The 27,576-nt window shown below is 37.6% G+C and overlaps 4 protein-coding genes across 8 annotated transcripts; 2 read left to right on the forward strand and 2 right to left on the reverse strand.

The window, feature by feature from the left end:
- Positions 1-4,100: 4,100 nt before the first annotated feature.
- On the forward strand, positions 4,101-8,974 carry LOC112184125 (probable protein phosphatase 2C 6). Of its 2 annotated transcripts, XM_024322409.2 has the most exons (5): positions 4,101-4,639; positions 6,586-6,873; positions 7,250-7,355; positions 7,893-8,201; positions 8,235-8,974. In XM_024322409.2, exons 1-5 carry the CDS (start codon positions 4,184-4,186, stop codon positions 8,273-8,275), a joined length of 1,200 nt encoding a protein of 399 aa, XP_024178177.1. In that variant the 5' UTR covers positions 4,101-4,183; the 3' UTR covers positions 8,276-8,974. The 2 variants fall into 2 exon arrangements, with proteins under 2 accessions (XP_024178177.1, XP_024178178.1); XM_024322410.2 differs by having other exon boundaries at positions 7,893-8,974.
- A 589-nt stretch (positions 8,975-9,563) lies between these two features.
- Positions 9,564-11,197, forward strand: LOC112184127 (histidine-containing phosphotransfer protein 4). Its single transcript, XM_024322414.2, has 6 exons — positions 9,564-9,810; positions 9,908-10,035; positions 10,138-10,206; positions 10,616-10,687; positions 10,827-10,899; positions 11,016-11,197. The coding sequence occupies exons 1-6, from the start codon at positions 9,748-9,750 to the stop codon at positions 11,037-11,039; spliced, it is 429 nt and encodes a 142-aa protein (XP_024178182.1). The 5' UTR covers positions 9,564-9,747; the 3' UTR covers positions 11,040-11,197.
- On the reverse strand, positions 11,190-17,285 carry LOC112184123 (putative ABC transporter B family member 8). 2 transcript variants are annotated; one of them, XM_024322407.2, is made up of 9 exons: positions 16,848-17,285; positions 16,654-16,708; positions 16,107-16,285; positions 15,274-15,731; positions 13,978-14,518; positions 13,659-13,838; positions 12,268-13,566; positions 11,761-12,182; positions 11,190-11,686 (listed from the first exon to the last, which is right to left on the reverse strand). In XM_024322407.2, the coding sequence occupies exons 1-9, from the start codon at positions 17,103-17,105 to the stop codon at positions 11,335-11,337; spliced, it is 3,744 nt and encodes a 1,247-aa protein (XP_024178175.1). In that variant the 5' UTR covers positions 17,106-17,285; the 3' UTR covers positions 11,190-11,334. The 2 variants fall into 2 exon arrangements, with proteins under 2 accessions (XP_024178175.1, XP_024178176.1); XM_024322408.2 differs by lacking the exon at positions 16,654-16,708 and having other exon boundaries at positions 16,848-16,973.
- A 6,495-nt stretch (positions 17,286-23,780) lies between these two features.
- LOC112189394 (tRNA A64-2'-O-ribosylphosphate transferase) lies at positions 23,781-27,563 on the reverse strand. 3 transcript variants are annotated; one of them, XM_024328726.2, is made up of 8 exons: positions 27,080-27,563; positions 26,804-26,982; positions 25,644-26,349; positions 25,323-25,411; positions 25,127-25,235; positions 24,954-25,013; positions 24,595-24,676; positions 23,781-24,381 (listed from the first exon to the last, which is right to left on the reverse strand). In XM_024328726.2, exons 1-8 carry the CDS (start codon positions 27,546-27,548, stop codon positions 24,285-24,287), a joined length of 1,791 nt encoding a protein of 596 aa, XP_024184494.2. In that variant the 5' UTR covers positions 27,549-27,563; the 3' UTR covers positions 23,781-24,284. The 3 variants fall into 3 exon arrangements, with proteins under 3 accessions (XP_024184494.2, XP_024184493.2, XP_040371266.1); XM_024328725.2 differs by having other exon boundaries at positions 23,781-24,307; positions 24,521-24,676; positions 27,080-27,562; XM_040515332.1 differs by having other exon boundaries at positions 23,781-24,676; positions 26,804-26,977; positions 27,080-27,215.
- Between the last annotated feature and the right edge of the window lie 13 nt (positions 27,564-27,576).

Below are 27,576 nucleotides of genomic sequence, written 5' to 3' on the forward strand. Positions count from 1 at the left end.
TTACAAAACTAGGGGTAACACTATTGCATTTTAATATAACAAATGATACTTTCACACATTGATATAATATAGAAATGTCTTTATAGACTTCTAATCCCTAACTTTTTCTAACCAGTGCTACTAGGCCAAATGTGACTAATGCATATAGAAAGTGGCCTCATTATGTAGTAGATCTAAACGTATTATTCTTACAAGAAATTGCAGACTGTATAATAAATAACGAATTTCCGTTTGAAAAGTTTGTTTATGCTAGCTAGCTTGGCTGCAAGATCATTTGACTCGATCAGATTTTTACGACTGCAGGAAGAGTGTACAAATCTTCTTCGGCCTTGAACAATGCAAATTGGCACTTTAACTTATGAAGATTATTATACAGTTGCTGTGACACAATCTAGCTAGATTTTATGATTTTTCAGTGAATGTTGTAATCACCCAAGTTGGCTAATATAGTTTTGAATCTTGCACTAGGGCAGCTGGAGATATCGATGGCTTGGTCAACTAGCTAATCAAGGGTGGATGCCAATTGGGGAACAAACCTGACTTTGATTTAATCTATTTTTCTATAATTTAGCTAGCTAGGGTGAAGACACCATGCAACACCGCTTGAATGTGATGTTTAAAATTTGAGGATTAGCCACCGGTTGCCTCCTAACACGAACAAATAATACTAATCTACTAGCTGGTAGCTAATTAGCTGTGACATGCCTAAACTTGATATTATTAACTCGAGGACAAAGTTGACCTAGTAAATTCCAACGTAGTGCTGAAATCAAAGATCTAGGATTTGGGAGAGAGAAATTGAGAGCAGCAAGCTAGAGGAAGAAGATGATGGTATTTCTCATTAAGAGTTGTACTGGAATCCATTACAGAGCTTTCATTACATTGCTTTATGCCTTTATATAGAGATAACCGTAACTACTTGCTTAACAACCTTCTGTTAGACTTAACCAATTTCTCTAACATCCATTTCTTGGTCACCAATCACCTTTGGACATCTGGCAAGTGTAAGACTAGCTGAGTTTGTTGACTCAGATGTTTGACCTTGACCTTGACTTCGATTATTGTCATATCGTCTACACGTAGTACTCATTGTCAAATATACAGTACAAGATAAGATTATTACATTATTCAATGAAAAAATGGCAATATGAATCAAACAAGCTTGAAGCAAGGACTGAGTAGAAGCGAATATATGATCCTTAATATGATACAATCTACGTACACAGAATTTGTTTAGGGCTACTACTCTCGATTGGATCACGGTTAACATTTACTGATGAGGATCGAAGATGGTGGAGCGGCAGAGAGGGCACGAATTGGAATGTGAAAGCCACTTTGCTATGCAAGTTTCGTGATACACATGGCCACAAGGGACTTGCTTACCTCTACCACCTCCTTCTTCTTCTGCTCGAAAACCTTCGACAAAACCGAGCAAATGACACCTTCAACTGCGACAACCGTCGGCAGGTTGGCTACCAAACCATCACTAGTACTATCACTCTCCAATGACGTTCTTGAATTAGTCAGGTAACCGGTTGTATTCCCCGGCAGCGTCAGCGCGTCGTCCAAATCAAAGCACAGATCGATTGCGTATGCCTCTGATACAAATGTGTTTCTGGATAAACTAGCCATGGGAGAGTTGTGTGTGTGTGTGGAGAGAGAGAGAGAGAGAGCTTGAAAGTTTAATGTTGATACGCTTTCTGTAGAGAAATCGAAGGCCAGAACCTAGTTTTTATATACACACGCGAATGAGAGCTGTAAAGGCTCTTACGTAGATATATTTAACACCCCATGCCATAGGAGAAGTCAACCACACAAATAGATCAGATCAACTTGGGGGGTTCTGTTTCAACTATTTCGTTTCTATAGAGGAGGAGGCCGCCACTAGTATGAATTGGACATCTACGAATCTAATTAAAAAGTAGTCAAGGTCTAAAGCATGTGCTTCCATAATTCACACTCTCTTTTAACTTTTCGATGCACTATTATATAACTGTAGCACATGCAATATATTATTAGACTGAGTCAGACTAGGCTAGCTCTATAATCCGGCCCGATAAGTATTCTGAGATGGTATTCTGAGATGGATCAGTTGGGTAGTTCTTTGTTAGTGATCAAAGCCTCAGAAACACTCAATGGGCCTCTTCATTATATCTCCAAACATGGTTTGCTTGGATTAAGGAAAGCTTAATTGGGCTACAACCTAATGACCAATATGAACCTACAAAAATGGCCCAAGTTAGTGAAAATAATGAGCAAATATAAGCTTAATTGTAAGTTCAAACGTCCCGAGTTTAAACTTTTGCGAATACATTATTTGATTTGTATGTAATTAGGTATCTCTGATCGAGTTCTTTTGCGGAGTCTTTGTAATTGCAAAAAATGATTAAAAAAGAAGTGAGAAGAACTTTAGTGTTTAACTTACATCAAATTTTAGTGTTTAACTTATATCGAACCAGGGGTGGATTCACATAGAGCCCAGATTAGGCACTTGCTTAGACTGAATTTTTGAGTTTACACTGATTTGGTGTAGGCAAGGTATGTGAAAATGGCAAAAATAGAACAAAACCAGGGCAAAATCTTCACAATGGCCTCCAAAATCTATATATTCCCTCTAATTTTTCTCCCTTCCCCTCCCGCCATTGTCTTACCTTACCCGAAAAAAAATTCTGGATCCACCCCTGTATCGAACTAACCCAAAAAAAAAAAAAAAAAAAAATGATGGGCTAATGCATTTAAATAGTGCGTTAGCTCGTATTCGACATATAGTTAGCGTTACTGGCAAGATTTGCTTATATTCAAAGGTCATAAATATGAGTTACAAAACTAGGGGTAACATTATTGCATTTCAATATAACAAATGCTACTTTAGCACATTGATATAGTATAGAAATGTCGTTATAGACTTCTAATCCCTAACTTTTTCTAACCAATGCTACTAGGCCAAATGTGGCTAATGCATATAGAAAGTGGCCTCATCATGTACCATCATTTTGGGTATAAAGAGTAGAAGCTAAGTGCTTTAGAAAAGGCTACACTATAGAAAACTTATAGAACTACTCTAGTCCCATGCATAGTTTATTAGTGATGGTTCTTTCTAAACGAGATATCAAGATTGACAACCACTCCCTTATAATACCTCTCATTCAATTCATTATAATTGATGAAGAACTTGAACACGCAAAAAGCCTAAAACGTGGCGCTGCCTAATGAATGCAATTAAACATATCAAGGTTAAGCTAGCTTTGCCAACATACATAATCAAATGAATAATCCTCTCATTTAGTAATGCTTGTAAGCTGTAAGTATCACATCTTTGATTAATCAATTTACATCATATTTGCAAATTATTATGGTTTGATTTAACCTCGTTTTCGCGGCTAATGATCTGATAGTCTAATAAATTGTAAATCAATTTAGCTTTTTATAATATGACAGGTTACCAATATATTTGAATCGAAACTAAAATCTTTGGACGGATTCGAATTCAAACTAATGTAACAACATCCGATATATCGATGACACATCTAAAAAGACTGCACCTAGTCATGAACACGAAATGCCACGATATAAACACAAACAGGGCTATTTAACAGTAGATGTGTCACCTATTTAGCCAACACTTATTCGTAAAAAGGTCAAATTCTACCTACTGGATTGGGCCCATTTCCTGCCAGCGTGCCACCTAGCTCGATAGAGGTCCATCGCTGGGGTCCACCTCAAGCGTACATTAGATTCCATGGATAGAGGGGCCAAAATCCCCTCCATCGCGCCTACCTAAAACTCCCTTGAGTTCCCTAATAGTCACCTTCCGCGTCATTCGATGAATCCGACTAAACAAATCACTGAATCAGTACCAAAATAGACTGACTTAAACCGTGGGTGCAGGGATATCATACGACCACGGAAGCAAAACCTCTCCAGCGTGGCAGGGCTATCAGAAAGAAGGACACGTAGCGGTGCAGCGAAAAGCAAGTGAGTACGACTACAATCATCAATGCCTCTCTTTTTTTTCTCGCTATAAGAAAGCGTGTGTCATCCAACTTTGTATCCCCTTCACACGTGTCGCCCTGGCAGGCTCTCTCTCTCTCTCTCTCTCTCTCTCTCTCCCCAAACCCCCTTTCCCTCTCTTATTTTATCCCCATCCCCTCTTCCTGTTCTCCTCTCTTTTCCTCCATCTCACATGGAATCCAGAGACCCCGATCCCCAACTCGACCGAGTCGACTCACTCGCCGCCGACCTCGAACTCGCCTCCGCCAGCTCCACCAGCCTCTCCTCCATACTCACCGCCGACGACTCTAGAAGCCCCACCAGCAGCTCCGGCGAGTTCTCCAGGACCACCACCAGCAGCTCCGGCGAGATTCCGGCGTTTCTGCCCCCTTCCGGGGAGGAGATAAGACCCCCGGCGGCGGTGGTTAGGCCGAAGTGCGTTGGGAGGAACAATAAGGGAGTGACGTGGGGGTTCACTTCGGTGATTGGGAGGAGGAGAGAGATGGAGGACGCGGTGGCTGTTATTCCCGGGTTTATGGCTCGCACGTGCGATCATGTGGGAGGTTGTACGGCTCCCGGTTCGAGAACCTCCTCCGAGATCTCCCCCGTCCATTTCTTCGGCGTCTACGACGGCCATGGCGGCAGTCAGGTACTGCAGTGCTAATTTTGAAATTTATTATTTATTTATTTATTTATTTTTGAGATAATTAAGTGGAACTATTAGGCGCGCGTAAGATTAATTATTATTTTTTAAAGATTTTCCTGGAGGATAGGAAAAGAATAAAAATATTAGAGTAACAGTAGCAGTAGTGTGGAATTATGAATATTTAAGTAGGAGGTATGATTGCTTTCCAAGAGAAGACGACACGTGGTCAGCAAAGAGTGGCCGTCCTTTATGAATTTTATGCTTTTGGGCTGGTTTCGTTTTCGGAGTCGACACGTGTCGCGGTAAGAGTGGATGATAACGTCACGGGTATGCGTTGTCTTGTCGTCACAGGCGCATCATTTATGGCGCACTGTGAATTATGAATTAATTATGGTGCTGCGGTGGCCCGTGGTCCGAGTCTTAAAATTTTCTATCTCGGAATTTGAAGGCGTTAGAGTAACTTATTAGGGCAAATTAAGGTTTTAAATTTCAGGTTCGGTTTCGATTTTGGTACTTTGAATTTAAGAAAATTTCAGATAAAGTTTTAATTTCGGTAGAGGGGGGAGACGTAATCCCAAAACCTTGTGAATGAAAATGAACAAGTACAATAAAAGCAATATAAAATATTAAGAATAAGTGTTACTACGATATAGTTCGATCCATATGACTGAACTTTTTTCATTTAGTATCATATAATACTGCGTCTAAGTATATGAATTTTGAAAATGATTTTGGTAGCGATAAAAGCAAAAAGGTTTTTTGTTGTATTCAATTTGATTGGAAAAAAAAATCAAAATTTCATATTTTCATAGAGAAAATATGAATAAAAAACTTCGTTGTTAGTGGCATATAAATTTCACAGAAATCTTGGAGAAATTTCGGTGTGAATTTTTAAATATATTTTGTGTGTAAATATTTCAGATATTAAGAATTTTGCGGAAATGTACGGAAAATTTTGAAAAATTTCGGGAAACTTCTGACGGAAATTATATAATATATGAATTTCGTTTTGGTAGTTCCAAATTACAGAAATTTTGATGGAAATTTTCGGTATTTTCGGAGAAATTTGAAACCTTGCTGCAAACCCAAAAACTGTCCAGTTCTGAAGTTTTAATACTCCAAAATATAATATTAACAGACTAATATCTCGAAACCTCAGACTTATGCGCTTAGACTAAATGGTTGGTAGGCAAGAGTTTTTTATTTTTGGATAACTTAGTGTTCCTGTTATTGAATAATGGGTGATTATTCATACAAATAATTATATATAATCCATGACTCTGATTGGTTTTTGACTTTTTTTTTTTTTTAAATAGTTTGATTGTTTTAGAGAAAAGAAAAAAATAGTATTATTGATTTTGGTAGCTCGTGGGGCGCTAGTGTCTTGTTGTCTGATGAGGACGAATCAGGATCAAGGAGTTCCATAATTGTTGGAAAGAAAAATCGGAGTGGGACCTTCCTTGTTTGTGCTGTTGTGGTTTCTTTTAAATTTATAAATGAAGGGACGGTGGGTTTTTGGGTCCCTATGTGAAATTTTCTTGTGCCTGATCATGATTGTGTGGCTTCTCTAATGTCTCAACTGCTTCAATTTTATATGTAAATTTAATTTAACTTCAGAGGTTTGTCTGCTGTAAATATTACTAAATAATAAGGAAAGAGTAGACCTTCTTAGTAGTTTTTGATAGGAAGGATGACTTTGTAATGGTTGGAAGTTGTTTCCTTGTGTCCAAGAGTTATGGTGAGAATGTTATTTTACAGACATGGTAACTCTCCTTTAGTTGATTATACATGTCCAAGTTTACTGGTGGTTAAATATTTACTTGCTGGATATTTCTGTGAGCTACCATCTTCATCATTCTGTCATATAATGAAGTAAATGACATGCAGATCATGATTTATTGTGTGTCAAAAGTATTAAATTTACTCTAAAGTGTACCTGTGATACATAGGTGGCTAAATATTGTGCTGAGCGAATGCATGAAGTCATAGCACAAGAGTGGGATCGGGAGACGGTTGATGGCTGTGAATGGCAAAGGAGGTGGGAGACTACTTTCTTAGTTGGGTTTGAGAAGGCTGACAGTGAGGTCCTCACAGAGGCAGTTGCACCTGAGATGGTTGGATCAACTGCAGTTGTAGTTGTCCTATCTGGTTGTCAGATCATCACATCGAACTGTGGTGACTCTAGGGCAGTTCTTTGCCGAGGGACAGAAACAATCCCATTAACTGTTGATCAGAAGGTCAGAGTAGATACTCTTACGTTCTTTGTAGTTTTTCATAGGTGTGAACAGAAATGTGTCGTTCTTACCTTGTTGCTTCAGTTAATCGTTCATGAGGCATTGAGTTTATATACTATTGCTTCTATTTGCAGCAATAATTGAATAGAATTATATACTTGGAGGTCAGTAGAAACCAAAGCAGAACTTGTGTTTACAATGGTTATGGAAATGTTTTGAATGATAAAAAGAAAAATAATGGATCCTTCTTATCAGGGTCGTGAACATTCAACTTGTCTATAACATGCATGACAAACAGTTCAAAAGTTAAACACTTCCTAATATCATTGACACCATCTTTTCAACATTAACGACATTCTGTTCCTTGTTGATTTTACAGCCTGATAGAGAAGACGAACTCAAGAGAATTGAAGGAGAGGGAGGGAAAGTCATAAACTGGAATGGCGCAAGGGTGCTTGGAGTTCTTGCCATGTCGAGAGCTATAGGTTTTCATCTCTATTTCTCTACTTAATTTTGCTTTTATTCCCATAATTACCGAGTAGGGAAACTACTTTAATATGCTCCTACTGTATGGATTATACAAAATGCCTGTATTGTTTGTGATAACCATGCAAAACAGTCTTGTTGTTCATTCGGAAAGTGGTTGGGGTTAAGATAAATGATTGAATGCGCTCAATGTTTTAGAGCCAAAATTATTTGAAATTTCTAGAGAATGTCATATATGTGTGATCCTAAACTTTCCCAGAACATTAGGAAGGCGAAACTTTCATGTCAATTCTATTTATTGCAGGACTTAATAACTGCATGTACAACTTATAAGCAGGGTGTCAGAGTTGGTACATTATTGTTCTTTTAAGTACTGAATCGATGTGCAAGTAACTGCCTGTTGTTTAATTCTCTTGCTGAGTGTAGTTGATATGCTAATATCACAGAGGTTACTAGTATTCTAATATTCTTTTGGATAAGTTTTTCCGTCACATTTGAGCTTAAATGGAGGATCATTAATGTTAGTTATGTTTCAGGTGATCGATATCTAAGGCCTTGGATAATTCCAGTTCCTGAGATTACATTCACAGCCAGGACTGATGAGGATGAGTGTTTGATTTTGGCAAGTGATGGACTGTGGGATGTAATGACTAATGAAGAGGTTGGGGAGGTGGCTAGACATATTTTAAGAAGGCGGCGAAGGTCCATGTCTTCTAGTACTGATGATATTTCTGCAGCACAAGCTGTTGCTGATCATCTGACCGAAATTGCATATGGAAGAAATAGTTCCGACAACATATCCATTATAGTTGTTGATCTCAAAACGAAAAGAAAACGTCAGCCAAGGCAATGAAGGGTGAGTGCAGTCACAAGGCTATAATCCAGTTCTATTCTCACACCTTTTGAAATTCAGAGGTGAGGCAGGAAGATTTACTGCCAAATGATTTGATCAGAATCAGTAGTCCACCTTCAGCCTTCAGCTACCGTTATCTGACATGTACAGACTACAGAGCTGACTCGATCAATCTCTTCCAACTGTAACAACTGGAAACCAGTTTGTTACTATGAAACACTAGATCAATCCTCATTTTTAGTTGGCTTGGTCGAGAAAGAGCAAGAGATTTCTAAGCAAACAGTAAATTGGTTGATAATATTTGCTTGAGGATGAAGTATAGAGAAGAAAGTAAAGCAGGGTTGCAAGAAAGATTTTCTTTTTCCCTTTATTTTTCCAACACTTATGTTCTGAAATGCGACAGGGAATGCAGATATCTCGTGGAATGTTTCTGAAGTCAGCACTTTGGACCGTGGTAGCTTCAGTAGTGTGTGTGCCTTCCTAAGTTCAGTTTCACTACAATGGATGTTGTATCCTAGTAATTATTTGTTTTTCAAGAAAATGTTACTTTACTTTGCATCAAAAAGTCAAAGGGCTGAAGGGACTAATGGAATTCTTCTAGATGTGCTTCAAATTATACTAATTTTGTTTTTCTTATGTACATTTCTTGCTATACGTATGTCAAGGCCCAGAACTACGTGTTTTCTGTTCAAGTTCATTCCCGGACCAGGTGTCCTAGGAAGCTATGTATAACCATGTCTTCTGTTCAAGTTCATTTGATGTGTATAGGGCACCAAGCCACCAATGTAAGCAACTACAATATTGTGTCACATATCAAGGGAATTGTTATGTGTAGATTATGGATCTACAATTGGAATCAAATCCAGCAAATTCATTGAAATTTTGCCAAATTGATTGATTGATATGGCGGATTGGTCTAAATTTTGAATGCCCATAGAAATAAGTGAATAATATTGGTTAAGTGATGCATAAACGGTTTGAAATTGTTAATTTAGTATTGCAAATCCAAATTTTCAACAATTCTATTATTAAATTTACTCCCGAATCTATATCAATTTTAAAAAAAACGAGAAAGTTTTAAGAAAATCTCAATACATTTATTTCACAATTTATCAAACACATACAAAAACATAAAGAAATAATGTGAATGCTAAGTACCGTGTATGGCGCGTGAGTGATTAGCAACACACATCAATGGTTAACAGCTATGCGTGAATAATTAGCAGCACACATCAATGGTTGAGAGTCACTCACGCGCGTGCACGTGACTGTTCTAAGCATACTCTATTTTTCTGAATCTCGGCAGAATTGCATGCCATAACTTGCTGCATTGCTCTTTTTTTCACATGATTTGCATACTCACTTTGTCACCTAACATGCAATTTCTGCTCTTTGGATTCTGTAATCTGGACTTTTCCAAAATGAATAAATGCATTGTTCTATCCTAGCTAGTTTTCATGATATAAATATGATGTTCTTGGCCTAGCTTCATCACCACTGTGGTTCATCACTAGTATTTGTTTTGTGAGCTAGCAACAATGGCAGACAGCAACAGCTTGCGCAATCAAATTTCCACCTTGAGGCAGTTTTTCTTTGATGAGGTTTATTTCTTTTCATTAGCAATTCCGATGGAATTCATTTCAGTATTAGTAACACATCTGTGAAAATCATGAATTGATTAATTTGTTCACTCTGCAGGGAATGCTTGACAAGCACTTTGTCCAACTCGAAGAGTTGGAAGAAGAGAATCCTCACTTTGCTGAGGAGGTGATGACCATGTTTTTCAGGGACTCTACCAAACTGATAGCTACTGTGGAGCATGCTCTGTGAGTACTACTACCAGTACAACATTAATCTCTTAATTATTTTCCTAATGTATTTTCACATTAGATAAAAAATTATGATGGCTAATGTTTATGTTGTCACAGCCAAACACCACCCTATGATCTCCCACAGATAGATCAATATCTCCATCAGCTCAAAGGTAGCAGCTCCAGGTAGGAATTTATTCATTCCGTTTTTTTTTTTTTTTTTTAACTGCTTGAGTTATTAATTTTGGAAACTCCTATAATACATATCCGTATCTCATACACATATTTATAAATGTAATAACAAATTTGTTGTCAGAGTGGTAATGTTGAGTCCTATTTTGTGTAATCTTAGTTATAATAATGGTAATTACACCATCTACGACCTTGTTACAAGTTTTTGAACAAATTTGTTGTTTTGTTTAATTATATGTAAATATTGTAAATGAATATGATAATTTTGCTCTCAATATTGTAATTTTGATTCAAATAATTGTAATTTTTTTTTCAAATAGATGTAAAATGAGTGTATGATAAACATTACAGTACCATAGGCTATCTCATGAATTTTGTTCATTTTTGTCATTGTTATTCACAGCGTTGGTGCTGCCAAGGTGTGGAGTGAAATAAACAAACTGAGGGCACTTCTGAAAGATGGAGAAATGGAGAGGTAAAGTAGAGCACTACTCATCTAACTCGTCTTTTTATCGGTTGAAAAATATAGAACATTGAAAACGTTATTCTGTTTACCTATTAGTTAGTTATTATAGGCAATTATAATCAACTTGTCAGTTGATGCATGTGAGCAGATTTTGGACTCAGTTTTTTCAAGTCAAAAATGAGCATGATAAGCTCAAAGAGAATCTTGGACCCTACTTTCAGGTCTCTTTCTCTTCTCTCCCTCTAATTTACGACACAGCAGCAAATGCAGACCTTTTCTCTTTCTATTAGTAAACGCATCACTTATGCTTTTATATGTTTTGTTGTGGTTTTTTCAGATGCTCAGGCAACTTGATCCTTGAGACCCCTCAGCGCAAGTAAAGCATAATGATGCAATGGCTGCAGTTCTAGAGTTCAAGTTCAACCAATAAGTGGTCTATCTGTACTAGTTGTCTTGCTTGTGTTGGTCTTTTGTTTCTGAAATAAATAAGGCCACCTTACTATGGTGTCCAGAAATCATGTATGCTGCTCTAGCAGAGAAAATAAATATATAAGAACTATTTTCAATAAACAAGTTTGTCCATTTGAGCTCAACAGTTCACACCAACAGCATACATACACCATTATACGGCATATATTTTGTTTACGCGTACCAAATTAAGTTTGACAGCTAGCAAGGTTGAAGAAGGCACCACGCTTGTGCTTGAGCTGAGCATAAGTGCCTTTCTCTATAACCTTCCCATCTTCGACAACTGCAATCATCTCAAGGTTTTTTATGGTGTTAAGTCGATGTGCTATCACAATTGTGGTCCTTCCAACCATGATTCGGTCCAATGCTTCCTGCACAAGGTGCTCCGATTGCACATCAAGAGCGCTTGTTGCCTCATCTAGCAATAGTATTATAGGGTTCCTAAGTATTGCTCTTGCTATTGCTATTCTTTGCTTCTGCCCTCCTGAGAGCTGCACTCCTCTTTCACCACATTCTGTCTCATAGCCGTCTTTCAAGGCTCTGCACCCCAAAATAACGTAGGTTTAAACATAAGCACTATATGAACACATACATAAGTAGAGACATATACTTACGAGATGAATTCGTGAGCATTGGCAGCTCTGGCAGCCTCTACGACTTCATTTTCCGAAGCATCAAGCTTTCCGAACATGATGTTGTCACGGATGGTGCCTGAATATATCACCGGCTCTTGGCTAACAAGGCCAGTGTGCTTCCTATACCATTGAACATCTAGCTCCCTTATATCAACTCCATCTACCTTCACTGACCCCCTCTCAACATCATAAAACCTTTGTATCAGTCCAATCACAGTTGATTTACCACACCCACTTTTCCCAACAAGTCCAATGCTTGTGCCTGTCTTGACCTCCAAGCTAAATTGGCGCAACACTAGGGTCTCCGGCCTGCTTGGGTATGCAAAGTCAACTTTCTTCATATCTATCCTCCCTGTTACTTTTTCTAACTTGATTCCACTAGTACTATCATCATCCCCAACCTGAAAATGAAACATATCAACCCAATTAACAAACTGAAAAACAATGCTAATTAATTAATTCCAGTAGTAATTATTTGTTACTTACATTCTGTGACCCTGGAATCAGTGAGTGCCTGTCAAGAATGTCAAACACAGATGCAACTGCAGTAGCACCCTTGGCTAAATCAGAAGTCATGCTCCCAGCTTCTGCTATAACCTTACCAGTACTAACCAATATGAAAAATGTTTTGAACACATCCCCAGCTGATATTTGTCCATTTTCGACTAGTTTACCACCATACCAAAAGTCCAATGCCCATGACATAAATGTTAGGCACTGAGCTGACCCCATTCCAATGCCAGCCAGCCATGATTTCTTCCTTGCCTCTTTTCTTGGTGCCTCCTGAGCTTTGTCGAATATTTGGAGCACTTTCCCTACACTTGCAAATGAAGTTACAATTCTATGGTTATAAACTGCTTCAACTGCAATTTGGGTGCTATGGTTTTGCGCCTTGACAAAATTGGCTGAAAGGCTAGAGAGCAGCACTTTCTTGGTGTAGAAGCAAAGAATCGCGAGTGGTTGGACCGCAATCATAACAAGTGCTAGCTTCCAAGCAACTATTAGTCCCAACATCATAGCAATTGTGACGGCTGAAGTGGTTTGGACTAATAAAGAGACCCTGTCTGCCACAAGGGACTTCACCATGGAAGCCTCATTGCTCAATCTTGAACACAATGCCCCACTTGTGTTGTGCTCCTCATCAAACCAAGCTGTCTCAAAGGTCAAGATCTTTTGGAGCATTTGCAATCGGATTCTTTTCGTGAGCTGCTCACCCATATAAGCAAAATTATAATGTTGCAAAAGATTCAATGTCATGGAGATTAAGGAAAGCGCAGAGAAAATCAATGAATATGTTCGAATTCGTGCACGCATTTCCTCATGGCTGTGCACAAAAAAAGCTGATATCATACCACCCACGGTGAGGGCATAGATAGGTTGGACTGAGCCAAAGGCTATCGCTGAGAGGCTTCCAATTAGGCCTTGCTTCCATTCAGGGGAGTTTAAAGAGAGAAGGCGGTAGAAGGAGGTTGGGGGATGAGACACTACAGATTCTGTGGTCTCAATAGCTAGTGGTGATTTTGCAAACATAGCAGGGCTTGATCTTGCGGTGCTTAACCTGCCAGCACTGCTTCTTGCAACCGAAGACAAGCGTGTATCTGAATTTTGGTCTTGGTCTACATTGTCAAAGGTGCTGAACTGTCTCTGCATCTTTGCTAGCTTTGCATACTGCCCATTTTGACGGTTGATGAGGTCGTTGTGTGAGCCTATTTCGATGACGCAACCCCCACTGACCACCGCAATGAGGTCTGCATTTCGAACTGTAGAAAGCTTGTGAGCTACCACCTGATCATGTTCACAGTAATGAAGTATTAACCAAGGCATATCTGTTTCTCAAAAAAACAAGGCATATCTGTTTGCATTGTTACAATAGTTACCAATGTGGTTCTTCCCATGGAGGCTTGGTCAAGAGCATTTTGGACCAGTGTCTCTGACTCAGAGTCAAGAGCACTTGTTGCTTCATCAAGTAAGAGAATTATAGGATTCTTGATAATTGCTCTAGCAATGGCTATCCGCTGCTTTTGTCCCCCCGATAAAAGTGCTCCTCGCTCTCCAATCTGTCAAATACCACCAGCTATATGTTAAAAAGTAGAGTACTTCTTCAACCATAGGGTACCTCATTTGTTTCTAACTAGTAATATATTGTCATGAAGACATCATCGTTTATAAGTAATACCCTTTTAAATATGTATTTACCTTGGTCTCATACCCTTCAGGAAGCTGCCTTATGAAATTGTGAGCATTGGAAGCCATAGCAGCAGCTGTGACTTCATCCATATTGGCATCAAGTTTCCCAAACATGATATTTTCCTTTATTGATGTACCAAACAAAGCATGTTCTTGACTAACAAGTCCCATTTGCGATCTTATCCACTTCAATTGAAGTGTCTTTATATCGACACCATCAATTCGAACAACTCCCCCATCTGCATCATAAAAGCGTTGCACCAATGCAATTGCTGTGGATTTGCCACTTCCGCTGGCACCAACAAGTGCAATTGTCTTCCCTGCTTCAACTTTGAGATTGAAGTCTTTGAGGACAATGGAATCCGGACGAGAAGGGTATGTGAATCTGACATCTATGAATTCTACTTCGCCTCTAATGTTGTCCAAGACAAGTCCTTTTATGTCTTCACCATCAATCAATGGTTTTCGGTCAATCCTATCGAATATGCGTGATGCAGCAATGGAAGCTTCTGTAAAGTGCCTCAAATCTGGAAGTGCCATTCCCAAGGATCTGTATTACATTAGTTCAGCAGATATTAATTGCTAAATATCATACACATATGTTCACATCAATCAATTAGAGAATTGGATACTGTATGAACTTTTTAATAATCTACAGAAGTCCTAGCTTAAAATCATGAAAATGCTAGCCTTGCAGTGAAAGTATCAATTAGTCTTGCATGAAAATACTGATATCATGTGTTAAACTAAAATTACCCATACCTTAAACTAAAAGTAATAATTTTTTGTGCACTGAAAGTAGGGTTTACAAAACTTGTCGTGAAAATGGACATGCATCTACACATAAACACTGTTCATGATTAGTACATTTTCACCATTTCATCTTTACCAGAAAATAAATGGTCATTGCTGGATATGATAAATGAAATTATTTGCTGAGTGAGCATTATTAAATTGTCAGGTGCCAATAAAGGTGAAGAAAGGCTTATGCTGACCATTAAAATAAAGGTTAAAAGTAGTAGTAGCGGTGACTTTTCAAAATAATTTTGTCAATTTTTAATTTTTGTCTACCATATTTACTCCTTTGCTGTAGTTAATTTTGTTCTTAATTAGCACATTTTTCCCACATAACAATCACTTCGATCACTTCTAAGCAACCGACCATCTGAAAGTAAATACCAAAAAACAAAAGACAGAACTATGTTCTTCTAGTTGGTAAAAAACATGATATAGTAGCATAAATCAAATTATGACATATTGGATGAACTAATTAAGAGGCAAAGTGTGAGATGAGGAAGCACATACAGTCCACTCAGTACGAAGGAGATGCCAGCAGCATAGATCCTACCACCACTTTCACCTCTATACATCACCAAATGGCTTCCATACCAAGCCAGAAATGCCCATATTGCAAAAGACAGCCCTGTGCTTCCTACAGCAAGACCTTTTGCAATCCCTTGCTTGATCCCCAGCCTTCTTGTTCTCTCCAATACTGCTGAGTACCTCTCCAAAATTGTCCTCTCAGCCGTGAACGAATAGACGGTTTTGATGGAGCTCAGAGCTTGCTCTACAATGGTGTTTGCTTTTCCATACTCTTTGTATGACTGTTTAGACAAATAAAGAAGATATTTCCCATAGATCATTCCGGGTATGATCAGGAGAAGAAGTGTTGGAAATGCTACTACGGATAGTCTCCAAGACAAGAAGGTGGAGAAAGCAAGCCCGGAGACGAACACTGACGAGTGCATAAAAAATATCGGCACCTAATAAAACATGAAAAATGAAAACAAAATTAACCACAAAAATCTAAATTATATATTTCCATTCAAAACTGCAGAAATTAACAAGTTTTTATCGGCACCTATACCCTTAAATTGAAGAGAAGTATATATAGGAACGAATTCAATTATTGAATTGCATTACATGTGGCCTGATTTGTATGTTTACATTAAAACGCCCAAAAACTAGAACACCGGCCTTGAGATAGTGGAAATTTCAATACAGTGTCTCATTAATTTGCTCATAAAAATAATTGAGTGAACATTTTTACTTGATCAAAATAGAAAAGAAAACTAAATTGAATACTTACCCCATTGCTGGGTTTGATGGAATAATACTACCAAAATAAGTTGAGTTACCTTTTCACTCAGAACTTCCTGTAAATGAGAAGTATCTTTTGATATACTGTTGATCACCTCCGAAGTACTTGCTTCTTGTGAATCGAAAAACCCAACTTCTTGTCTAAGAACAGCTTCCAAGTACTTGTAACGAATCTTCAGCACCTGCCTCTCACTGGTTTTGCTCCAACAATAGCCTTCTGCAACCATTAAAACAGTCAATTATGGGATCTGGATCGATCGTATTTAATAAGTATTTCATACTTAATTATGATTCCAACCCAGGGCTCTTAAGGATATCAATTTTCGCCCATATATTTTAGAGGATTAGGACTTTATCAGTTTTAGGGTTCCCCCACAGAGAGCTCTAATTTTTTCTTTTTCGTTTCCCCCTCCTTTTTAGTATATACTTATTAGACCTAACTTTGTTGACAGATCGATGCTGTCAGCGTATTAGGAACACAGTGAACTGGGTTTTGTTCTTTAATTTTGCTTTGCATCGATCCGATCAATCCCCCAAATCGGAAAGCAAATAGCCAATGAAAAAGGAAGAAGGGTTTGAAATTACCCAAAAAAGCCACCAGCATTACTGCTAATCCCAAGTATACAAAGTATAAACTGCACTGTTCACCAAAACACAGTGAAAAGATGGAAAATGTGAGACATGAGTTAGTTGAGTAAAATGGAAAGCAGAAAACCAAGAAAACACTGAGAGCTAGTGATGAGTGATAGTGTTTGACTACGTAAGACTGATGACCGTACCTTTTCAACCTCGTCCATCCAATTGCCATGATTATTATTCTGTTGGGTCTGATTCTGACCGTACCCCAAGTTGTTCATAAGACGGCTGGCAAAGAGCAGCAAACAGTTAGTAGACATGCCATCTCCGATAGCTCCGATGGTTCCAAAAACCATTAGCACAACATCAACCCAATCAGCATATCTGAAAATTTTGAATACTGAATCTGCGGACTTCTTCTCTTCTTTCTCATGGTTCTCATTCTTCTCCGGAGAACCCATTTTGCTTCTCAAACACACTCTGCAAATTATGCTAGCTAGTACTGGCCCGTCTAGATAATTTGAAAAGGAAGAAGAAGAAGAAGAAGTTGACGCATAAAATTTATTAGCGCGTTTCTGCTTGCTCAAAGAAATAAGATGAAGTATGGATTTTTATATATAGCAAGAAGCAAAGTGATGTAGGATTGTAGGGTAGTGGTTTCTATGAAGCTACAATTATATATTGGAGTGTCATGGTGGTGGCTAACTTTCAATAGCATGAGACCAAGGGTAACCCATTTTTGGATTAACATATAAAGTGTGTGTGGTAAACAAATTAAGTTGACTATGACCACTTGGGCAGTACTACTATTGGCCAATCAGCTTGCATCTGTGTTTGTGTTGCGCCATATATGCAACTTTTGCTCTGCACGCATGTCGTTTATTCACTTTATTGTTTATTGACCTCCTTTTGTTTGTCATTTTTCATCGTCTATTCATTGTAAACATGAGCTCTCATTTGCTTTAGGGGAAAGTATTATACGAACGGAAAGATGGACGACCCAATTTGACCTAACTAGCTCGAGCTCGCGATCGATGTCTATGGGTACATTGTAAAGTCACATATGCATGATCTCCTTGTACAATCTGTTTCGTACCAAAAGATTATTAAAGTTCTATAGAATTGAAAAGAAAACCTAAAAAGTTCAAAACAGCAGCCTGCAAACTGTGACTTTTCCAAGTCATATCAACATGGGTTACATGGCTATACTCACTGAGGAGTAATGTATGGTAACTAACACATATATGTAATTAAGAACTGGACTAATGTATCGAAAGAATGGTGGAGTCATATTCACCTACCGTTTTCATGTACTTATCGATCATCTCCCTGACTCCCACGCATAACAAGAGTTTTGATTTTCAACAACGTTTTTTTTTTTTTTCAAGTAATGCAACCAGAATATTTCCAATAAGAATATATTATTCAATGATTTACAACTATAAATAATGTAAAAGAATTATAAGAAAAGAACAAATTGATAGATAGAATAATTAATGATATGGGTTAGAAAAAAGGGGGAACTTTCATTTTCTTTTCTTTTCCCCCTCTATTATCTTCCCCTAGCTGTACATAACTACATATCATGTCATTCCACCATGTCGTTATTTGATCTATAGTTTTGGTGCACACCCATTAAAGTCTATATAATTTGTAAGCAAACTTAACATTAATACTAAAACATCTATGGCTTCAGTCTCGAAAGCAAACTATCTTTATACTTAGTTTAGCTAGAAATCAATCGATTTTAATTGTATGATGACTTGTAAATGGTTTGGCTTCCTCTTTAAGTCCAAGATATATATATATATATATATATATATATATATGTTAGTTAAGTAAAGACATATGACATATAATAATTCAATGTGGCTAGATATAAATACTTCATTGTATGTCAATTACACTAGCTAAGATTATCAGATAGTCCCATACAAGCTTAGATCATAGCCAACTAATTAATGTGTTTGTTTCCTATAATTGTATGAGATATATTTCAGATTTCCCTGCAGTCCATGCTCCACCATTTCTTGTCCTTATACCATTTTAGGAATTATATGAGAAAGCATTATACTCAACATGGAACATTTTCACCTTTTTCTCCGAACTAAACCACTAGTTGTACTGGAAAGTAATTCATCCAATTTGTTATCTTTGTAGCTTATTAATCGCATTGTCTAGCTGGTTAATTAACGTGAAACACGTTAGATAATAAAACATTATTCTAATGGTCGGGTCCTAGTACAAAAATGTGCAAGTCTAGTGGTTAATGTAGTTCACTTTTTCATCAAGTTCATTATCTTTTTACTTACTTTTTTAAGCGCACGGGTTTATTTCAAACAATACATAATATATAACTCACTGTTAAAGAGTACGTTAGAAAAAATTATTGATTTAAACAGTTTCACACTTTGAATTCGGTGATAATTCGTTAATACAAATTATGAAACTGTTGCAATAATAAAAGATGTGAACTCTAAATTCATAATTAATTGCGATGCCTTGAAGCGATTTGTGTAGCAATTGCATTAAGAAGTTCTCAAGATAAATGTAAAAACTAAACAACTAAAAAGAATACAAAAGAAACTGACACGCGCGTACACAAGTTAATCCATCTTTATATGTCCAACCTACTTATATCTCATGAAAAAGTATGACTGTTCATTTCACCAAAAAGAAAAAAGGAAGAAAAAAAAAGTGATGATCGAGTGGTTGATGCAATATATGGATCAGAGCAAAGCAAAAGCAACGATCGTTCTGATATTCCATATATCTTCTTCAACATGATCAACTTGACAGGGTCTGCATTTTGCAAAGTCGTGATCTTACTAATATTTTACATTAATTCTTGATCCTTAATTGGATCATATTTACTTAAAAATTGCAGGACTTCTCCTGCGTAATCAAATGTACTTATGTATCATGTACATGAATCAGTTTTAGATTCTGTGAACAAACAAAGAAGTTTATATTTGCACAGAAGAATCAATTTTATATAGGAGTGTGAGATCTGATTATTCGTAGCTAGGGAAAAGGAAGAATCTTATAACCTTAACAAGCTTTCCAATAATTAAGAATCGAGCAGAAAAATCAAAAATGATCTTCCCAGATTGGCATTTGGTTGATCTCTTAAAAAAATTATCCCCTTCTGTATAATATTCAACCGCAAACAGCACACGTACGTACGTGCAAATGCAACATAATCATGTTGCCCTAATTTAGTTTCACTAAAATAGATTAACAAAGAATTAAAAGCAGGAGGGGCTTGCTTCTTCTCTCAGATTAGCTAGCAGGTTAAAGCCTAAAATGCTTGCCTAATTTGTGGTGCCCCGAAGATGTTCCAAAAATTTCGAATAAGTCAACCACGTGGTGTGGTGTGTTTGTCAAATGGCCTAGTCTGGAACCCCCAGGTCTAGCGTTCGAATCCCAACTCCATCCCGTGGCCAGAAGATTTGAGGCATCCTTTGGATTCGTGCGTCTGCAGTGCAGTGGATTAGTCTGGCTTTGCCAGGCTTTCGCAGCAATGTCGGTGCAGGTGTCCTGGTGCTGGGATACCACTGCATGGGTGTGTGAGTTACTAACAACTAACTACCTGATAAAATTATAAAAAAAATTAAAAAAAATCGAATAACTCGAACTCAATTTGTGAATATGGGCCGGGGTTCTCATTAACCAAGATTTCCTAGCTATGTCGAATACGAGAAGTTCTAGAGTTTTTAGCAGGCACTTGCTTTGCCCTAACTATGCATTGAAACCAAACTCAAGTTTTTAACGAGATGCAATATACTTGGCATAAAAGAACGAAAAATTTCTCATCAAGCTCTACGTTGCATAGATCGACGGTCCCGGGTTTCTCAGCGCAAACCAAGCATAGGGCGAATGGCTATAATAACAATATAAATGATGTAGGCTTAAGTAGGCTTAACTAATACTAAGCTCAATTAGTGGAATAAGTAAACAATCATATTCGTGAGACAATTGATACGTCCACTTTTCTTGCCCCCACCTCCCACAATAACCCAGTTAATCCTACATTACATTACAGATGGTGATGGTCCTTAACCACTAAAAGAATTGAATATATCCATATCAAATTTTAAAAGCTCATATTTCAATAAATGGGTCAAAACAATGAATCCCACAAAAGCTCATGTGCCAACCTTTTGCTTTCAATATGGTTAATAATATGTATATGGCAAGACGTTTTTTGTTAAGAAGCATAAGAACCATGTGCCCTAATTGAAGTTTAAGAATGGTTAATCACTTAATCTACTAAGCTAGTAGACCTTCCGCAAACAATAAGGGTTTAAGTATTTTTATATTATAATTAATGAGCAAAGTATTCATTATTCCCTGCTTTTTAGGTAAACCCTAATGAGAATGTCCGAGGGCTCTGAGCTAATAAAAGTGAAACACAGGGAAGTCACAGTCGTACCTGCCTTGCGATTTCCAGTTTTTATGTAATGTATGTTAGTACTATTAGTGGGTTCGTTAAAAGTTCATCGTATAGACATTAGCAGTCTTAGTATGTATTTATACCACGTGACTTTTTCCAAGCAGTTTGGTACAAAACCAGGTTCTGCTTCTGCTGCTTGATTGCTTTGGTTTAAGAAACAAGAAATAATATGCTTTTGTATGTAGAGGCTGCTAATTAAGTAAGGCAAATGATATGTATGTATCTGTTGATCTATAAATGTCTACATATATAGGGAGTTTTAGTGATACAAAAGTGAGAACACCCTCATTCCAACCTATAATCTAACGATATATTGGGTTATTGTTTAAATATCGATGTTTGCCAAAAGTAATATGTCGAATAAAAGAAAACATTTGGTCGATCCTAGTTGTATACTAAATATCCAAGTTACATGACCGAATAATTTTTGATACTTCTACAAATCCAATTTCAGAAGGTAAATTCCTTCTACAGCACTTGAGGTATGGCCAATTGGACACTTTGGTATCTAATTTTCAAAAGAGGACAATTTGATACCTGAATTTAGGTTCCGTTTGACATTTTGGTATTTATGTTGATTTTTAATTCAGTTAAATATAAGGATAAAATTGACATTTGGAATATATGTATAAAAATAAGATTAAAAAAAATAAGTTTTGTGGGTTCATGACTGTTCTTTATCATTTCATGGGTATAAATTAATGCTTTTGGGTTATGTTAAAGATGAAATAATCAAATTTTATGTTTAAGAAATATAGTCGTCATGATTTGAATACCCACGAGACTACTTTCAATGGATTAGTTTCGTGGCTATTCAAATCACAACGACTAAACTTTTAAACATAAAATTCAATTATGTTATCTTCAACATAACTCAAATTTAATTCATGTTCATGGTCATCAACCCACAAAACTCTTTTTTTTTTTTTTTTTGATCAGATAAACAACTCAAATGCTACAACTAGTCTTTTGTGAGTCGAACTCATAATCTCCCACTTACGAAGGGTTTTTATTTTATTTTTATAACTAGATTATAAAAATTAATTTTATACTTACATTTAACTGAAAAATTAACTGTAGTACCAAAAGATCAAACGAAGCCTAAGTTCAGGTATCAAATTGTCTTCTTTTGAAGACTAAACCAAACTATCCAATTGACCATACCTCAGATACCATAGAAGGAACTTCCTGATGTAGGACGAGAATGTGCCCAGTTTAGCCAGAAAACCATAAAAGCAAAGAAGCGGCGTAGAATCAAAAAGAGTGATTGGAAAATAGGTAACTCACGCGTAATGAGATTATTAGCCGCTGGAATATTCAAGAAGATTTGGTTTTGGACCTTTCGAGTTACTCGTACAAAAAGTTAGGTTTTGATTTTGAATCAGATTTGACTAACTTTTGGCCAGAATGTCTGTTTGAGACGCATGATAGCTTTCCAGAATGGGAACGACGAGATCTTCAAGACTCACTTTAGTGAGCCCTATCAGATTTAGGCCAAAATGTATCGTCTTAATTATCCGATTCGTGATTTCATATTTTTAGGCTAGTTTTACATTCTTTTTATTTTAGGTTTTCTAGTTTATTTTGGATTTGTTTTGTTACATTCTTTTATTTTAGGTTTTCTAATTTATTTTGGATTTGTTTTGTTTTAATCCGTGGGCTTTAGGGTTTCATTGTTAGTCGCCCTAGGGTTTCTTTCCCATATATAAGCAACCTTAAACGGCTGCAGAACTATCTTTTATCATATTATCAATCAAAATTGAGAGTTTTCTCTTTTATCTCTAGTGGACTCCAGAACCCTTTGTTTAGGTTTATTGCTAGTAAACCTAGTTATCAATCCGACTGCGTCACTTCCCCATTTCAGAAAGCCATCATTGGGATAGTCACCCAACGTACCAAGTCAATAATCTGATCTTATTGATTGATACAAGAGATGGTGATGGCAAGAAGCTTCCTTGTTGATGGGTCAGTCGCTCTAAATATTCGGATGACAGTAATCCGTGTGGTAAACGTACTACACCTCTACTTTCCATACATGGGGAACACATTTCTACTATCCATACACGAGGAACACATTTCTACTAGAGTTAATTTTTTGCAAACATAATTCTTTCAACGAAAAATAAAAGATCAAAGTTGATGCGAATGCTTTCTTACTTTTTTTGGGGACTACATGCATGAAATATTCTAACTAATATCAAGCATGAACGTCAGTCCTAATCAGAACTAGATCAATCACTAACAACAAACAACCAATTACTGACAGCAAAATTTCACAATACGCCAAGAACATGTAATTTATAGGTTAACCTAAAAGTGGGTTAAGAAAAGAGATTGGTCCTACGCTCTTTAATCTGAGTCCGCAAGTTTTTCTTAGTCGAGATATTTTAGTAAAGAAAAAGTCGGCAAAAGAATAGGACTTCAAAATATGTCCACGAACTCACAGTGATTGATAGAGGCATCATGAATATGACGACACAGAAATAAAAAGAAAAATGCAATCATGACGAAGGCACATCAAGAAAGGGGATATAGAGGCTCCATTATTCTCACTTTCGAAGCGAAAGTGAAGCCTTTCGATCACATCAAATATAAACAAAGAATTTGGCACTCCTTTTTCTTCTATTTGTTCATCTTGATAGATCCATAATATGCTAATATTCTTTCTAACAAAGAAGAAGAAGATAATACTATTCCTCAATTAAAGTTTGTAAAGTACAGCTATATGTTTAATGGGCCAAGGGTGCGCTAGGGAGCCCCGCCATGTTTGGTAGAGGTAGGTTAAGTGCTTCTTCCCTCTCTGTTTTCCAATTGTAGACGAGCAAAGAAAGGTTCAGAGATGCGAATCTCATACTATTGTACTACAGCCTTAGATCGGCAGGCCCAAATCTTCAATCAAATTTGTGAAAAATGATGCCACAAAGCTTGTTTATTGTTCAAGTTCCTTTCCTTCGTTACAAGGAATGCTTGCTCGTTTTATACAAATTCCATGCCTCAGTTTTCTCCCTCACACTAATGTTACAACAGAATGGCATCAATGAGCATAATTGCTTTGCCATAGCCAAGAGAGCCTGTACCTTGCATAATTTCAGCAAAAAACTTTTGTAATGTATTTGAGTAGCTAATCCTGAGAGTTCGGATGAGATTCATCATCAGCTGTTAGCATTCCTGCAAAAGTGAAGGCCTACGTAGGCATGTTTGTCAAACCAGCTCTTCCACTACTAAGAAAGTTAAAAACCTGCTTCAGATTCCCTCTTGATGGCCTGGCATTTACTACATATTTGCAGATAGTAATGAGTCTTCAGCAAAAAACTTTTGTAATGTATTTGAGTAGCTAATCCTGAGAGTTCGGATGAGATTCATCATCAGCTGTTAGCATTCCTGCAAAAGTGAAGGCCTACGTAGGCATGTTTGTCAAACCAGCTCTTCCACTACTAAGAAAGTTAAAAACCTGCTTCAGATTCCCTCTTGATGGCCTGGCATTTACTACATATTTGCAGATAGTAATGAGTCTTCTCCGCATTTCTAACTTGGTAATGCATGTGTCACTGAAGAAGTTTCCACCATCGAAGGTTCCTATTCAAACAAAAGAAGATTGAGGGATAGCAAGATAGAAACATAACATTTGAACTAATGGTCCCTACACCTTAAACAGTATGCACGAGTCCATGATTGTAAGCTACCAGAAAGAGAGATGTATAAAAGATTAAAAGGAATGAAATATGCATAATTGGCATTGCAGTTAAGTGCTACTGCTTCCTAACTTACAAGGAATCATGACGACATATCATATATGTATATGCACATAGAGCACAAAGAGCAAATGGAAGCAAATAACAAATATAAGGTGTACCTTCTTCATCAAATAGTGCTGTCAAGATTGCCAGACAGATGCATACACTGATATCTTCCCCTAGAAGCATAGAATAATAGAACATATTACCATACAATAATTCCATGTAAGGCCTTAGATGGCCCACTCGAAATGCAATTCAAAATGCTAGGCAATCGTGGTGAAGTTTTTACCATTATCGCAACAAATTAGAAGTGTCTTCCCTTGGCTGAGATTCAACTTTGCAAAGTTTACCGCAGAAGGGAGATTATTTAACAAGGAGAAGCGATCAAACTTTGATGTCTGCAAAGAAATTGAGAGTTAGTGGAATAAATACACATTGACCAATTAAAATAAGAGAAGGCTGTCCTATTATTTTTATAGACCCACCACCATAGGAAGATGTAAATATGCTTTAGGATCAGCAGAGATAGACTCCTTATCACAATTTAATATGCAGTCAACTTTAGATACTCCGGCTACACAAACAAGGTAAACCAAAGGGTCAGTAAGATGCATGTAGAACTAAAAAAAGAAAAGTGAATGGAAAGATACTTGGATAAAGCTGGATGGAAATTAGAAACAGAAGAGTGAAGGAGTTGATATATGAACATATGACAAGAATGTCTGAAGTGAAGGGTTTAGTTGTATGAATCTGTGTTGTTCGATTTTGGATGCTTACAAACAAGATGAGTTCATAAGGCAGCATACCGTTCTGAGATGTGCCTACAGCAAGGTTAGTCAAACCAAGCCAAGATATAACACAATCTTCATCAGAAGAATTACGATCGATATTAAAGTTTGCAAGATCCACGGCTAATTGTGACTCATCATTGTCCCTCAACCGATGATCCGAGCTTGGTAACAGATTTGGAGCCTTAACAGTGACCTGAGGAACATCCTGTCCCCTTCGAGCACGATACACTCTATCCTTCTCAACTATATCAGCCACCATCTGATTACACATTTCAGGACCTGCATTTATAATATCATAGGCACAATTCCAGAAAAGACTAGGTGTTAAACCCCTCGCCCAACTTTCTTCATCATCGCCAGCTCCTGGTATATAATTCCAGCTAAATTCTGAACTAATCCTGTGTTGCACAACACCGCTCAGGGATGAGGCAGAAACAAGAATGATAGGTGTGAAATCCCAGGACTCATGATCTGGAACTTCATTCAACCAAATGACAGTTTTCTGTGATATCCATAGAGGGCGTAAAGGCTTTTTTAAACAAGAAGCAAGAGAGCTAATATCAGCTCCACTTGCATCCAACTGTTGAGTCCATTCTTCTAATCGCTTCTCGATAGAAGCTCTCTCTGTTCCAGACACCCAAAGCGGAAGATGCAAGGAACAATCCCAATCAATAGGCATCTGTCTTGTATCTCCATAATATTCATCACAAGTACTTGACTCCTAAACAGGGGGGGGAAAAGAGGGTACAAAAAGTCACAATCTTGACAACCATATAACTTAGACAACAATGGTGAATCAACAAAAACTTATATCTATTTTATCAAAAATGCAGAGCAGATTAAAAAAGAGGGTACAAAAAGTCACAATCTTGACAACCATATAACTTAGACAACAATGGTGAATCAACATAAACTTATATCTATTTTATCAAAGATGCAGAGCAGATTCACCCAATCGATCACAACTCATTCAAACTAGTGCAAGTTTTGAATTTTGCTAAAAACAACATAGATCAATGTAAACTTTCCACTTACAAACAGCACAAAGAAGTATGAAAGTCATGATCATTAGTCTTTGATAACCACACAACTTGGGCAAGTTCAAACCAAATTGCTCAAGGACGTAGACCCAAACTCAATTAGAACAAAACTTGTAAATTTGATGAAGTCTGAACCTTGTGGTTTTCTAAACTCAGCCCATCATTAACCAGAGCACTCTGCCGCATTCTTTCTCGATGGTTTTGAATCGAACGGTTCAAAACGCAAGTCCAAATCGGAATCGTCTTCGACATGCTGTCCGGAAACCGCTTCCCTCTCCTAGTTGCATCCACAATAAAACACCCGCCCTTCTGTCCTACCCATGCAGCCAATTCACCACCAAATCAGAACCGAAACACATCCAAAACCCAAAAACCAAACCCAAATCCACCAAAAACAGAGCAACAATGTACCTGCGAGCTGAGCGACGTGGAGGTTGAGCCGGGACGTGTTGAAGGACCAGTTGTTGTTGTGGCCGTCGGTGGACTTGAAGTAACACGTGGCGTGGAACGTTCGGGAGTACCAGAGGCCACATCGGAGGTTGGCGAGGAGAGGGAGGTCGGGCCAGAGCTGGAAGATCTCGCCGACGAAGACAGAGTCGTCGTAGATGGATCTGAGGGCGTTGTAGAGGGTGTTGTCCCTGCGCTTTATGGTTCTGGCGGCTCTGTATATGCTCAGCTGACGCGTATCCTCGTCGTCTTCCATGAGAGAGAGAGAGAGAGAGAGTACTGGTTCTGTTTTTCTGTTCGTTAGTTTTCGCCGGAAAAGGGTTGGTTTCTGATTTGGCGGCTGGGACAGTGAAACTGGGAACTTAACTAAAAAAGGGTTGTCGTGTCGTGTGTATTGGACTCTGGCTCTCTGTAGCAGCCCACACGACACCATTAGATACGTAGGTTTCGTACTTGCTGTA

Source organism: Rosa chinensis, chromosome 2, assembly GCF_002994745.2.
Source record: "Rosa chinensis cultivar Old Blush chromosome 2, RchiOBHm-V2, whole genome shotgun sequence".
Taxonomy (NCBI): Eukaryota; Viridiplantae; Streptophyta; class Magnoliopsida; order Rosales; family Rosaceae; genus Rosa; species Rosa chinensis.

Bases quoted from the DNA above. Each gene is read 5' to 3' on its own strand.
- LOC112184123 (XM_024322407.2), bottom strand. From the start codon at position 17,105: ATGGGTTCTCCGGAGAAGAATGAGAACCATGAGAAAGAAGAGAAGAAG. The intron at 16,286-16,653 runs GTAATTTCAAAC...TAATGGTTGCAG, and splicing joins AATGCTGGTGGCTTTTTTGG to AAGGCTATTGTTGGAGCAAA. The intron at 13,839-13,977 runs GTAAATACATAT...GGTATTTGACAG, and splicing joins CTGAAGGGTATGAGACCAAG to ATTGGAGAGCGAGGAGCACT.
- LOC112184127 (XM_024322414.2), top strand. From the start codon at position 9,748: ATGGCAGACAGCAACAGCTTGCGCAATCAAATTTCCACCTTGAGGCAG. The intron at 9,811-9,907 runs GTTTATTTCTTT...TTCACTCTGCAG, and splicing joins GGCAGTTTTTCTTTGATGAG to GGAATGCTTGACAAGCACTT. The intron at 10,688-10,826 runs GTAAAGTAGAGC...GCATGTGAGCAG, and splicing joins AAAGATGGAGAAATGGAGAG to ATTTTGGACTCAGTTTTTTC.
- LOC112189394 (XM_024328726.2), bottom strand. From the start codon at position 27,548: ATGGTGTCGTGTGGGCTGCTACAGAGAGCCAGAGTCCAATACACACGA. The intron at 26,350-26,803 runs GTTCAGACTTCA...CCCCCTGTTTAG, and splicing joins TGAGTTTAGAAAACCACAAG to GAGTCAAGTACTTGTGATGA. The intron at 24,677-24,953 runs GTACACCTTATA...TTGTTTGAATAG, and splicing joins AGCACTATTTGATGAAGAAG to GAACCTTCGATGGTGGAAAC.
- LOC112184125 (XM_024322409.2), top strand. From the start codon at position 4,184: ATGGAATCCAGAGACCCCGATCCCCAACTCGACCGAGTCGACTCACTC. The intron at 4,640-6,585 runs GTACTGCAGTGC...TGTGATACATAG, and splicing joins ACGGCCATGGCGGCAGTCAG to GTGGCTAAATATTGTGCTGA. The intron at 6,874-7,249 runs GTCAGAGTAGAT...TTGATTTTACAG, and splicing joins CATTAACTGTTGATCAGAAG to CCTGATAGAGAAGACGAACT.